This window comes from Gregarina niphandrodes (assembly GCF_000223845.1).
Source record: "Gregarina niphandrodes unplaced genomic scaffold scaffold00025, whole genome shotgun sequence".
Classification (NCBI taxonomy): domain Eukaryota; phylum Apicomplexa; class Conoidasida; order Eugregarinorida; family Gregarinidae; genus Gregarina; species Gregarina niphandrodes.
This window is the reverse complement of record NW_011645794.1, coordinates 50450-63580: the sequence shown is the minus strand read 5'-3', so window position 1 is coordinate 63580 and position 13131 is coordinate 50450. Positions and strand designations below refer to the sequence as shown.

Below are 13131 nucleotides of genomic sequence, written 5' to 3'. Positions count from 1 at the left end.
AGACTCCTCATGCGCAGACTCCTCATGCGTAGACTCCTCATGCGTAGACTCCTCATTGCGCAGACTCCTCAGTCTCCACTGCCTCCACAGGAGCAGTCTCCACTGCCTCCACAGGAGCAGTCTCCACTGCCTCCACAAGAGCAGACTCCTTTGTCCCCTCAGGAGCAGTCTCCACTGCAGCCTGCTCTGCCTCCACAGGAGCAGCATCCGCTGCCTCCACAGGAGCAGTCTCCACTGCCTCCACAAGAGCAGTCTCCACTGCCTCCACAAGAGCAGTCTCCACTGTCTCCACAAGAGCAGACTCCCCCGTCCCCTCAGGAGCAGTCTCCACTGCAGCCTGCTCTGCCACCACAAAAGCAGTCTCCACTGCCTCCACAAGAGCAGCATCCACTGCCCCCTCAGGCGCAGACTCCTCAGGCGCAGACTCCTCAGGTGCAGGCTCATCAGGCGCAGACTCCTCAGGCGCAGACTCCTTAGGCGCAGACTCCTTAGGCGCAGACTCCTCATGAGCAGACTCCTCATGAGCAGACTCCTCAGGAGCAGACTCCTCAGGAGCAGACTCCTCAGGAGCAGACTCCTCAGGAGCAGACTCCTCAGGAGCAGACTCCTCAGGAGCAGACCCCGCCGGGGCTAGACCCACCGGGTCTGATTCTTCAACGAGAGTTGCTTCGTTGCTGCCGTCGTCAGAAGCGCCCCTGGCCGCAACAAGGGGCTGCACCCAGGCGTCAATCGAGCCCGGCACTCTGCAGACAGACCAGTCCTCGTCGTTGAGGGAAGAGTCCTGCACAGGAGTGGAAAGGTCGCCAAGCGGGTCGTGAGATTCGTCGGAGAGGGCCTCGGTGCCCGCCTTGGCATCATCCCCAAGAATAGCATCCTGAGGGTCAACTTCTGTCACGAGATCCGCCTCAGTCTTAGAGTCTTCATCACGCTCATGCTCGGCTACCTCAGACTCGGCTACCTCAGACTCGGCTACCGCAGACTCAGTTTTCGGTTCGGCCGCCTCCGGTTCAGTCCCGGTCTCCGGTTCAGTCCCGATCTCCGGTTCAGTCCCGATCTCCGGTTCCGTCCCGGTCTCCACTTCAGTCCCGGTCCCGGGTCCAGCCTCGAGACCCAGCTGGTGGCCGGTGGCGGGTTCGTGGAGGGAAACTTGGAGCTCGATTTCGGACGCCGGTTCGGTGTCGAGAGCTTCTCGAGCGGAAGGCGTTTCTTCACGGCGGTCGAGGTCATCGGGCGGTGGGCGGGCGAAGTCCCGGCACTCGTTTCCGACGACGACCGCGGCTTGGAACCATTTAGGCCCACGTTCGAGGGCCAGCGTTGGCGCTGGACCCTCAAGTCCGCCCAGCGGCCGCAGTACCGCCGGCGTGTAGCGCAGATCAGTCGCCGAGTTCTCTTCCAGCGGCTCCAGACTCGGAGCCCCCGGGTTCGATCCCAAGCCCGATCCCAGGCCAGAGGATGGACCAGCAACCGACGTGTGCACAAAGTGCGGCGGACACGAACGCGTCACTGAACTGACCGCGGATTCCTCGCCCGACCACGGCCCGGCCGCCGAGAGCAACCGCGGCTGCGGCGGCGGAAGCCCCACGGGCAGCCGGCCCGGCGTTTCGATCGTGGAGGTGGTCGGTTGCGTGGAGATTACCGGCGAAGGGGATGTAAGCGTGCAAGGGGCTAGTGGGATTTCAAGCAGCGAAGGGGTTAGAGGGGAAGCGGATTTGGGGGTGACCGGCGGTTGTTGGAGGACGAGCGGCACAGAGGAGGTATAGGGTTTGATCACGGAGGAGTGGAGTTGTCCCGAGGCCCAGCGGCCCTCGGTCTCGGCCTTGGACGGTCGAGTCGGCGGTTCGAGTCCCTCGCGTCGCAGGACAGCGGTATTAATGCGAGCGAGGAGAGCCAAGATCTGTTCAGGATGTTCGTGGCAGGCTCGGCGGATGATGTTGTGAATCTGCGTACTAGAAAGCCGCAGGGTAGCAAGCGCCTTGAGACCCTTGCGCGCATGGCGACACTCCAATTTTGATGACTGGTAGAACAAGAATTTGAACAATTGCCGAGCGACATACGCCTCCTCCCCTCGGTCCGACACACCCTCCCGAGCCGACACGTCCCCTCGGGCTGATCTATCTTCTTCTCGGAGAGACACCGCCTCCCGTAGCGACTCCGTCTTGAGCGTGTGACAGCCGGACCGACCGAGCGCAACGCACACTTCTTGACACAAAAAAAGGCGCACCGGTTCTGCGTCCACGGCCTCGTCAATCTCTAACAGAAGCCCCGGGCTCTTCGCAAGTATCTCGCTGCACTGCAAAAAAGCTGAACGTGAAGCTGAACGTGAAGCTGAACGTGAAGCTGAACGTGAAGCTGAATGTGAAGCTGAACGTTCAGCTGAACGTGAAGCTGAACGTGGGGTAGGGTTGCATAGGGGATAGGGATAGGGGGTAGGGTTGTATAGAGGGTGGGATTACCTTTGACGTAAAGTAGTGGAGATTACCAAATGAATAAGCTTGTCTAGCTATCCGGTATAACTCCGGCCAATCTAAAAGGCGAGTGAGATCAGAAGGCAAGATTTGATCAAAGCGGCGAGTGTGAGTCTAGTCAGATCGGCTGGAAAGAGTTGCTTACCATTGGGCATTGTCCGCGTATTCTTTTTTTTGAGAAAATGTCGACTGGTGTTGAGAAATGGATTCCCGACAGGGAGTGGTTGAGTAAGGTGAGTATTACTTGTGATGGTGGTTTTGCTGAGGTCTCTGGTGATAAGCCGAGAAGGATGGTCCTTTCGGTTCATGGCCAGACGACGGGAGGCGGCAGTGACAAGGAGACTAGTGAGGTGGCTCCAGAATGTTACCAAGCGGCTCCGTATGCTTCTGAGATGAGTAAGTTGATGAAGTTGCAGAAGTTCAGTGGGAAGGCAGAGAGTTACGTGTCCTCATTGTTGTTGGATGAAAACGTGGTTCTAGCTGCAGCGGGTGTTGGTGAAGAGAGTGACTCCGTGAATGAGCAGTACTATGTCGCGGGACAACAGGCTGGTACGAAGGTGCGTTCGGAGAATCCGGACGTGTTAGTGATTGTATACCATGACGTGGATGCGTCCAATGTTGTATACCGGGTGACCGCCTTTCTACATCGGTTCCTATTCAGTCTTAGTGACGATATGAAGTTCAAGTCACGTGGTGAAGCTCTCCGACTTAAGGCGATTAGTGTAGTTATGAGTGACTCACAGGTGCGTGAAGATCGCGTCATGTTGAGTGCTGTGTGCAACACGGCGCGCACACTCGCGAGTGCATCGGTACTGAACGCCGTCCTTGTCGATCTGCCACCTAACGTGCTCAATTGTCAACTCTTTGCGCGCATTGCGGAACACGAGGCCAAGAGTCGTCCTTCTGTGTCCTTCGAAGTCTTTGACGAACACGCGTGTGCGGATCGTAAAATGGGTGCATTCCTCGCCGTGGCACAGGGCTCGCGTTACGGTGCGCGACTTGTACATCTGACGTATCGCAGTGGTTCCCCGAAGCGCAAGGTCGCGCTGGTAGGCAAGGGCATCACCATGGACACCGGCGGATACAACCTCAAGACGGGCGACGGGATTTTGTGGATGAAGGGGGACATGGGCGGCGCTGCACTCGTGCTGTCGACTGTACTCGCCCTTGCCGACCTCGAGATCCAAGACGTGGAGGTTCACGCCGTCGCCGCAGTCTGCGAGAACATGATCGACAAGGACGCCTACCGACCAGGCGACATCGTTACTGCCAGCAATGGCAAAACGATCGAAATACAGAACACCGACGCGGAGGGCCGTCTAGCTCTCTGCGACGCTCTCGTGTTCGCCGAACAAACGATTGGTGCCGATGTCATCCTAGACGCAGCCACATTGACCGGCGCCTGTCTTGTTGGACTCGGTCTCGAAATCGCTGCCGTCTATTCCAATTGCGACCAGTTCCGCGAACAATTGTGCAAATCCGCTACAGTCGCCGGTGAAGCGGCATGGGGAATGCCTCTTCGCAAACGATACCTCAAAACTCTTCAACCTCCTTACTGCGATCTCAGCAACGTCAAACAAGGATTCCGGTACGGAGGCAGCATCACCGCTGCTCTCTTCCTTCAAGAATTCATACAGTCCGCACGCTGGGCACATCTCGATATCGCCGGACCCGCCTGGAACTTCGAAAAACACAGAGGCGCTGGCTACGGAGTTGCAATGCTCGTCGACTGGCTCGCCAACAACTAAAAGACCACCGAAAAAAAGAAGAAGAAGAATGGTCGCATCTTGAACGCGCAAGTTTTTGACCCTATGTGAGCGCGTGTGTCCACGGGTGTGCGTGTGTGCAATGCGTGTGTGCAATGCGTGTGTGCACAAAGCTTGTGTGCAAAGTCTGTGTGCAAAGTCTGTGTGCAAAGTCTGTGCACAAAGCGTATTTTTAATTTGCGAATTTATGAAGTCGCCGGGTGCTGTTGCTTGTTCAGGACTGTCCGGAGGGGTAGCCGTGTCCTTGTCAAAAGTTTTAGCTCCGGTGGGGGTGAATGGCCAGTGGGTGGATATGTTGGAGGTGTTGAGCCCATTGGTGAGCTCGGACATGGGTTTGGCTGGCAGGTTGGTTACGGAGGGGCTACAGTTGATGGGTGAGCTGCCTGACTTATGCGTGGGACCACGTGAGTTAGTGTCAGTGCAAGAGGTGATACGAGAGGCGCGTTTGTCGAAATCGGAGTTGCAAGCGTTATTGAGCCCGAATGTATCACAAGCACTGGTACGCTACATGGCCGAATTTCTGACGCCAATTCAAAATCTAGCAGTCGCACAACCTGGTAAGCTCGTGGCCAAGGAGTCCGTTCGTGACCGACTCGACCAATGGGTCAAGGATGCTAACGATGCTTGTCTAGGCGTCTCTACCAATCGCAAGGTCGACGTCCCCCGGATCCAGGACATGGAGTTCGAACCCAACGGCATCGTCCGGTTCCCAGTCGTTTGCGGCAAACTCAGAACCTTCGCTGTCCCCATGATCGAACTCTCAGACCATACCACCAGAGTCTGGGCTGCCCCCGAATGGCGCCCCGCCACCACCGAGTAATTTCGAAGAGTTACCACGGTCTTGCTAGGCGGTACGCTGCTGACTGAATTGAGCGTCCCGACAGTGAAGGCAACGCCCAGCCGTTCTCCAGAAACATTCTCCGTCTGGAACGGATTTTTTAACACGCGAAAGCAACAACAACTAGTCAAGACCAGTCAATTCCCTTCTGTCAACTAATTCCCTTCTGTCAACTAATTCCCTTCTGTCAGTTAATCGGCAATACCCTTTCCTTGTTCGGGCACGCACGCGCTCAAAGGTGTGCTGTTAGTGCACTCGGAGGTGTGTGTTATCGCACAGTTGGTGGTCTTTGTAGGTCGTGGTGGGGGCGGGCGTATTTTATCGTATCCGGTGAGAGCCGAATATTCTGCGTATAAACTGGTCGCTGTGAGATGAGCGCCGAAGACCGGGAGATGCGCGAGTACGTCTGGCCACGGTCCTTCGACGAGAAGGTGGATTTAGGACGTGTATCTCTGGACATGGTTAAGTCATGGTTGACACAGAAGGTGACAGAGTTGACAGGTTCTGAGGACGAAATCCTCATTGAGTACATCATGAATAATTTGCTCGAGGAACTGGATCCCAAAACTCTCACGGTACGACTGCGCGGTTTCCTACAGGAGAATACCTACGACTTTGTTGCCTCGCTATGGAATCTATTGCTCCAAAAAGACTCGGTCCCGCAGGAACTCAAAGATGCACAAAAGAAAGAACTTGAAACGCAACGATTGGAGGCCGAAAAAATCAAACGCGAACTTGCTGCTCTAGAGGCCCGTACTCGATCCCCTCGTACTCGTTCGCCTTACGTTCGTTCTCCGCGCACACGTTCTCCGCGCAATCGCTCCCGGTCGCCGCTGAGCCCCAAACGGCGCTGGAGACGACGTTCCGACGATAGTCTCGACAGCTACCAACCGCCTCGTCGCGGCTACCACGCCCGCGGTGACCCCTACCGACGCGGCGAACCCTATCGCCCCCGTGTCCGTCGCTTTTCACGCGACGACTCGCATAGACCCCGTCGACCGCCAGATGACTCTCCAGCCCCCCTACGACCCTCGCCCACCCCTCCTAGGTCACCGCCCAGGAGGAAAAACTCCATCCCTTCGCCCTCCACTCGACCCAGGTCCAGGTCTCCGAGGCTCAGGTCCCGGTCTCCGCGGCTGAGGTCCCGGTCCCGATCTCCACCTCCAGGACACCGGTCCAGGTCCAGATCTCCGCCTCGGGGACTTCGGTCTAGGTCCAGATCTCCGCAACCGAGACCCAGGTCTCCACGGCCGAGGTCACGCTCTCCGCCGCCCAGGGCAAGGTCGCCGCCACCCAGAACGACCCCGACGCAAGATCGAAGACATTCATCTGAGGACCAGGGACGCGGACGCCATCAAGACCCCGATGCACCGCGCCGCCGCAGGTCCTCGAGCCCTTCCCCCGTCAAAACCAAATCTGAACGGTGGCCCATGGGTAGAAACTGCTACATGGACGACCCTCGAGAAGTTGCCCGCTCGCATTGCGTACAAGACTGGATGATGACTAATAACTCAGGGGCGCAGAAAAGAAGTTCCTCGGAGGAACGGCTTAGAGCACTTGCACTGCAGACTTTCAAGAGACGGTGAAAATGACACCCGTGTGAAATCGACACGGGCGTGTGAAATCGGCACACCCGTGTGAAATCGACACACCCGTGTGGAACCGACACACCCGTGTGAAAATGACACACCCGTGCGAAAATGACACACCCGTGTGAAATCGACACACCCGTGTGGAGATATTAAGCCACAGTTTTCCGCGACCGATGTTGGTTTTGCTGCCGCTCTTGCTGTTATGTTCTCATGCTGTGAAGATCATTGCAGGGTGTGCAATGATGAAGAAGCAACAGGCTGGCGAAGTCTGCTGTTTGCAATGGATCCCTGGTATTGAGACAGTGCGGGAGGAAGACAGTTGTGGGAACGAAGTGAGGGTTGAAGGAATGCACTTTGGAGGCTCGAAGGACGGTTCGCAGCCGAAGGACGGTTCGCAGCCGAAAAGCGGGTCGGGCGTTACAACAGCGCAGTTGCGCGGGGCGCCGGAATCAGCCCCGCGGCGGAAAGAGGTAGCGTCGAGCGCGTTTGTGTCATCGGTGCTGAAAACGGGGAGCAACCCGGCGCCGCTGCCGTGGGCCCTGGGGCCGTACCCGTTCAAGTCGTTGAAGGGCGGGATTCTGCTGAAGAAAAAGATCCCGCCGGAGACGACCCCGGCTCCCGAGCCGACCCCGACGCCCAAGCCGGGCCCGACCCCCGAGCCGACCCCGACGCCCGGGCCGGTCCTGAAAATCGGGTCTGAGATATCGAGCGACGAATTCGCGCGGCCAGCAGACCTGGACGTGTGGGTGGAGGCGCCTTCCGCCGTGGGGGTGCCGTCTGCCGCGCCGTCCGTGGACGTGTGGGTGGAGGCCCCATCATCATCGATAGAAGCGGGCACTCCCGGACCAGGATCAGTGGATGTTTGGGAGGGACCGGGAGCGCCGAGGGAAGTATGGGTGGAGGCGCCGTCTTCAGCACAGGCGCCGTCCCCGAGACCTGGGCGGTCGGGGGAAGTGTGGGTCGAGGCACCGTCTTCAGTGCGGGTACCGTCCCCAGGACGAAGGCCGTCTCCTGCGCCGTCTGAAGACGTGTGGGTGGAGGCACCTTCCCCAAACAAGGCGTCGCCCTCCTCGTCGAGGCCGTTCCCCGCTCCGTCCGGAGACGTGTGGGTTGAGGCGCCTTCCTCAAGCAAGGGATCAGCATCCGCCTCGGGGCCGCTGCCTTCTGTGGACGGTGCGACACCATCCCCTCGAACAGCTGGACTTCGTCGAGAGTCCTCCCAGCAGCGGGACCCACACACAACGTATGTAGTGGTGGAAGAGTCGCGGCCGATCACGCGTTCCCGGGTGAGTCGGTCGTGGTGAGGCGGAGGGTTTAGGGGGTTTTTCGAACGATACATTTTCACATGAGCTGGGAACGAGTGGATGAATGACCCATACTACTTGCGTTTCTTCGAAGCGCCATTACGGGAGGTGTATGTGCGATACGAACATCTGTGGACGGCGGGAGAGCATGCCCTCTTAGTCGCCTACACGACCGAACTGAGTCGTCAGGATAAGTTGCTTTTCATCAAGTTGATGATGCGCCAGGTTCAAAACGTATACGAGGTCACCGAGCTACAGGACCGCTACTGGAGGATCATGTTCTGGCGACGTGAGGAGGACCTCACTGCGGAGACGATCGAGCAAGACCGACAACATGTGCTCCGCTCCATCCAGCATCTTGTCGAACACCGGTTTCTCGACCCCTGGAAACCGACCGGAGACGCCGTCCATAAAGAAGACGTTTACGCCCTGAAGTCCCTTGCTCTCCCAACCCTGAAGGCGCTGGTTCAAACCTGCCCGGACGGGAAAGAAGTCCTCAAACGCCTTAAACGGAAAGAAGACCTAGTCGACTGGATCACCGCCAGACTCCACAGTAAAGTCACTCCCCCAATTGACCGCCTGTCGCGTGCCCGCTCCCCCCTCCGTTTTCCCCATACCGTTCTCATGCTCGCCCCGATAGAGTACGGGTCTGTGCGGAATCCGTTTACGAAGTTGACGTTTGCGGAGACGGTATGGAAACGCGTAAACAGTGACCTATGCGGTGGGTCTGGATTGGAGGGTGTGACTCGCGTTTTGGTGAACGGTGTGGCGTCAGCATTCTTTAAACGGCTGCATTTGTTGAACAACTTGTTCTCGTCGTTCATGCCTGGCGCGGGTGGTGGTGCTCCAACGGCGTCGCTGAGTGAGAAGATAGAGGGGTTGCTTACGCAGGCGTTGAAGCCGGGCGTGCTGGAGGAGATCTCGGCGGTGGAGTATGTGCGAACTTCGGAGGCCGATCGTTGTCTGGGTCTTATTGCGCACCCGCGGCTTTTCGAAACCCGACGCGACCTGGAGTTGTATGAAGAGGCACTGGCCGTGATCGATGCGGTTAAGAACCTGAGTATAAGGGCCGCCGATGTTGGAGACGCCGAGGCCGCGGCGACGGCGACCGCGCAGGTTCATGATCTGGTGAGGACGGGAGCGCGTTGTCTTGTTAATTACCTCCAAACACGCGGCCCGCCCCTCGAACCACTGCCCAAGTATTGCGAAACCCTCCAACTCGTGCGAGCTACCTACCTAACAAGTGAACCACTCAACGACAACAACACCCGGGGTCAAAACACGACGATGCTAACCAACAACCCCACGCACGGCGAAGTCTTGAGCACGACCACTGCCGAGCGACTGGCGCACCACGTGTTCCGTCGTTTCACGCCAGAGTACCTGTACTCGGTCGGGCTCTTTGAACTCAGCGGAATGCTCGAAACGCTCAAGAAATATGAGCTTGCCGCGGCTCTGCAGACACTGGTAATCGCTTGTCAAGCCACCCGAATGAACCGAGGTAAGGTCTTCCTGCGGCTCATCATCGACTGCAAGGTGCACCTAAAGTTGCCCGACACGGCACTACACTGGGGCTGGCTCGCACTGAGCGAAGCGGATACGCTAGAACCCGGTTTCATACTGGACATCGCTAAGCAAGTTCGCCAACTTGAAACCAAACAGACGCCAAAAAGCGTTTCCTCAAAGAAACGAAACAAGTCAAGCAACCTTGACGTAGGTCCCATGACCGTTCCCCCCACGGCGGGTCCCCCGGCGGCTCCCACGGCGGCAGGTTTATCTCCAGCGGACCATGGAAGCAGCCCTCCAGACGATCTCGCCTCTGTATCGGGGACTCCTCTTGCAGAAGGCAAACCCTCGCCTGCTCCGCAGCAGCCCTCGCGTGCTGCGGCGGTAGGGTACGCTGCAACAACCCGGGCTGTGAACTCCGGCGATGAAAATGTCTTGCTCTTCACCCCCTCGAGTCCGGATCAGTCGTCCTCAACAAGTCACTCGGCCACCAGTCAGTCGGCTCACCACGGTGCCGGTTGCCATCACGGGAGCTACCCGGTCGCCGGTCGTGGGCCTTATTGTGAACATGTGAAGTATGAATCGCGGCAGGCCCCGATTGCGGCTGCAACGGTGCGCAACTTCGCGGAGACGACGAGAGGCTTCAAGGGTATTTACGGCCAGTTGCCGCTGCTGAATTTGTCTGGTCCTAATTTGGAGGCGGTTTTGCGCATCGTTGAATTGGAGAAGATGATTGACTTTTTAATCCCGACCCGTGTCGTATGGGGCGTGCGCCAAAAGGGCCGCACGCGGACCGCCAGCTCGGCCTCGACTCGCGGCCGCCGGGGCGGTGGTTCGAATCCCAGCGTCGCGTTGGAGTCGGATATTGAGGAAGACATTTTCGCCGAGGAGCGCGACGCGGCGAAGGACACCAAGAGTCGGTTCTACTTGGACGGGACGCTAGTGGGCGTCGAACAGTTCGCACTCCACTACTTTTTGCAGGGCGGCGAGCAGTGCATACTCGGCGTTGAGTCCACGCGCTACGGAGACCGGCGCATCCCGAAGCCTGCGGCGAAACGGAGGTCTGCAGCGAAGCGCAAACCTGCGGCGAAGAGAAGGGCTGCAGCGAAACGCACCTCTGACAACAAGCGGTCGGCCACGACGACTGTAGGCGCAGGGGTCCTGCGGGAGGTCGTTGAGCTGCTGTCCGACGAGGAGAAGCAACCGGGTGCTGGGCCGCCGAGCGCTATGCCGCCGGGTGCTATGCCGCCGGGTGCTATGCAGCCAAGTGTTGCGACCATGCGGCGTGATTCAGAGCTGGCCTCGGGCTTGGAGATGTTGGACGCGAAAACCAGACCTGGCCCCGATCACGACGACGAGCAAGTTCCAAATAAGCAAGGACCAGACCAGCAAAGTCCGGACGAGGAATGGTGCGCCTATGGAGGCGGGGCGTACGATTGGGTGGGGTGCCATTGCGAGGGTAGTGTGGTGCGGGAGTTTGCCGCATTGTTGCTTTTCCCGTTGGTGTTTAATGCGCGAGTTTGTGCGGCTAATGCGGAGGCTTTTATCACGGACAAACAGACGGCGTCTTGCGACGTGGGTACGCTAGACTTTTACGAGACACGTCGAGATAGCATCCAGGCGTACATGGCCATTTTGCGGCAAGTCACTGATCCCCACGAACTCGCCTTCCTTCTCACCTTCTGCGCGTCCCAACTGTTCGAAGTCCGACTACTTTCCGCAACTTGGTCCCTTCACACCAACCACCCGGACGCCTTTAAACCCATCGTCGACCCTCTGGCCGTACAGGAAGCGCTCCAGAAGCTGACCGCGGGGTACGTTTCAGCGCCAGTACCACCGGGTGGTCCAGCACCAAGTGCTCCAGCACCAAGTGCTCCAGCGCAAGGTGGGGGGTCTCGCAAGCCGCCGGTCGCTGGCCCGAATCCCGCCACACCCGCGGGGACACCCCTGATGTCCAGCGCCAAGCCGCCAGGCCGGGGGCCTTCTGGACACATACCGCCGCATCTCGCGCACATGGTCCTCACGGCAGGCCGTAATGACGGCGCTAGAACCAACTATACGGGTCACCGCGGAGGCGCCAGCGGCTTACCTCCCCTCATGAACACAGTTGGTGGTGTGTCCGGGACGCCTTTGTTGTCTCCGCAGTTGGGAGGAAGGATGCCTAAACCGAGCCCGATGTTGCGGAAGACGCCGAACAGCAAGTGGGAAACGCCCAGCAAGCAGAAGATGTGGCTGAGGAAACAGGCCGTAACCAACGAGCGGAATCTCATTCTCGGATATGACCGCGGGATAGCTCTTCTGCCACATGAGAATATAGCTACAGCAATAAACCGGCGGTTCGAATCCGGCCTCAGCTACGGACTGGAACTGAGCCAGGTCGCGGCTGGCATTAAAATAGAAGGCGTTATCCAACTTCTACTACATCTCTGCAAGTGCTACCCATACTGGAGCAATGGAATGGCCGACCTGATACTCTGGAGGAAACTCCACCCTCACTCCTTGGACCCCAATCCCTATCCTTTTGTATCCCCGCATGTTTCGGACTTCCTACAACACAAGGGTCTTGAAGGAAGTGGGAAACAAAACCGCGGAAATGTAAAGGAGGAAGACGCTTCTTCCTGGGGACCTTCGCCCGTTCTCAAGACAGAGACAGGGGTCAAGACAGGGGTCAAGACAGGGGTCAAGACAGGGGTCAGGACAGGGTCGGAGGCGCCTGACCAAATGGGTCTCAAGCTGTCACCGGCCATGACGATGCTCATGCTGGTTTACTTAGATCCCGAGTGCTGGAACAAGACGGCAGTATTGGAACGCTTGTCAATTGACCTAGATGTGGTCGATCTGGAGTCCTGGGTTTCCATTCTCAACTCTTTCTGTCCGAAGAAGAGAGTTTCCATTTCTTCTGCATTGGGATCGACCACATTCAGCCCGTCCCCACTCGACCCGACAGTACGGGACCCGACCGATGGGGATCCGACCGTTCGAGACCCGCCGCGTTTGATTGACTTGTCTGATCTCTTAAGTGACGCCGCTGCGCTGGAAACACTGCGATACATAGACCTGAGAACGCGCCGGTTCGACTTCCGAAATGCCTGTACCGTCTTCTCTGAAGTCAAGGGACCTGGCGATGCCCTAAGCCAGAAACAGCGGCTCTGGCTCTACACCCTGGTGCAGGCCGGCGTTGTCGCTAACGTGTGCGAAGTCAAGGAACGCCAATAACACGCGTGCGTCCTTGACTTCCGTCCTTGACCTCATCATGCTCCAGGGGATTTGGATCTGTGGAATCTGGGGTGAATGATTCTTTAGACCGGGAATCTGTTGGTGGGCTAAAAATTTGTGGTAAAAAGATGGAAGCATGGTATGTGAGGGAAGGAGCCCCGATTCCCAAGTACGAGAAGCCGGGTGACCCTGCCAAGGGTGGTTTTAGCGTCCCCGAATACAAGTCGACATACACCATCGACTACACGATTCCCGTCGTCCATGGCGGGACGACCACCACGACGCAACTTCCCACCGGAACGTCTGTCGTGGCTGGCCCCATGAAGGCCTACGTTCCCAATGGCCAAGTGCTCCAAGTGGGCAAGGCCGGAGACCGCAACAAGGTCACCGTCACCATCACTAACCCTGACGGGACACAAACCGTCCAGGAACAAATCATTGAGG

The 13131-nt window shown here is 58.0% G+C and overlaps 5 protein-coding genes across 5 annotated transcripts; 4 read left to right on the top strand and 1 right to left on the bottom strand.

Annotated features, from left to right (window-relative positions):
• Nucleotides 1-52: 52 nt before the first annotated feature.
• On the bottom strand, nt 53-1289 carry GNI_110900 (hypothetical protein; the record flags this gene model as incomplete). Its single annotated transcript, XM_011133191.1, has 2 exons — nt 53-1102; nt 1287-1289. The coding sequence occupies 2 exons, from the start codon at nt 1287-1289 to the stop codon at nt 53-55; spliced, it is 1053 nt and encodes a 350-aa protein (XP_011131493.1).
• Nucleotides 1290-2857: 1568 nt separating this feature from the next.
• GNI_110890 (putative cytosol aminopeptidase) lies at nt 2858-4213 on the top strand (the record flags this gene model as incomplete). The annotated part of the gene is made up of 1 exon (XM_011133190.1): nt 2858-4213. The coding sequence occupies one exon, from the start codon at nt 2858-2860 to the stop codon at nt 4211-4213; it is 1356 nt and encodes a 451-aa protein (XP_011131492.1).
• A 346-nt stretch (nt 4214-4559) lies between these two features.
• Nucleotides 4560-5051, top strand: GNI_110880 (hypothetical protein; the record flags this gene model as incomplete). The annotated part of the gene is made up of 1 exon (XM_011133189.1): nt 4560-5051. One exon carries the CDS (start codon nt 4560-4562, stop codon nt 5049-5051), a length of 492 nt encoding a protein of 163 aa, XP_011131491.1.
• A 389-nt stretch (nt 5052-5440) lies between these two features.
• On the top strand, nt 5441-6209 carry GNI_110870 (PWI domain protein; the record flags this gene model as incomplete). The annotated part of the gene is made up of 2 exons (XM_011133188.1): nt 5441-5822; nt 6190-6209. 2 exons carry the CDS (start codon nt 5441-5443, stop codon nt 6207-6209), a joined length of 402 nt encoding a protein of 133 aa, XP_011131490.1.
• Nucleotides 6210-6834: 625 nt separating this feature from the next.
• On the top strand, nt 6835-12687 carry GNI_110860 (VRR-NUC domain protein; the record flags this gene model as incomplete). Its single annotated transcript, XM_011133187.1, has 2 exons — nt 6835-7834; nt 8012-12687. 2 exons carry the CDS (start codon nt 6835-6837, stop codon nt 12685-12687), a joined length of 5676 nt encoding a protein of 1891 aa, XP_011131489.1.
• Nucleotides 12688-13131: the final 444 nt, after the last annotated feature.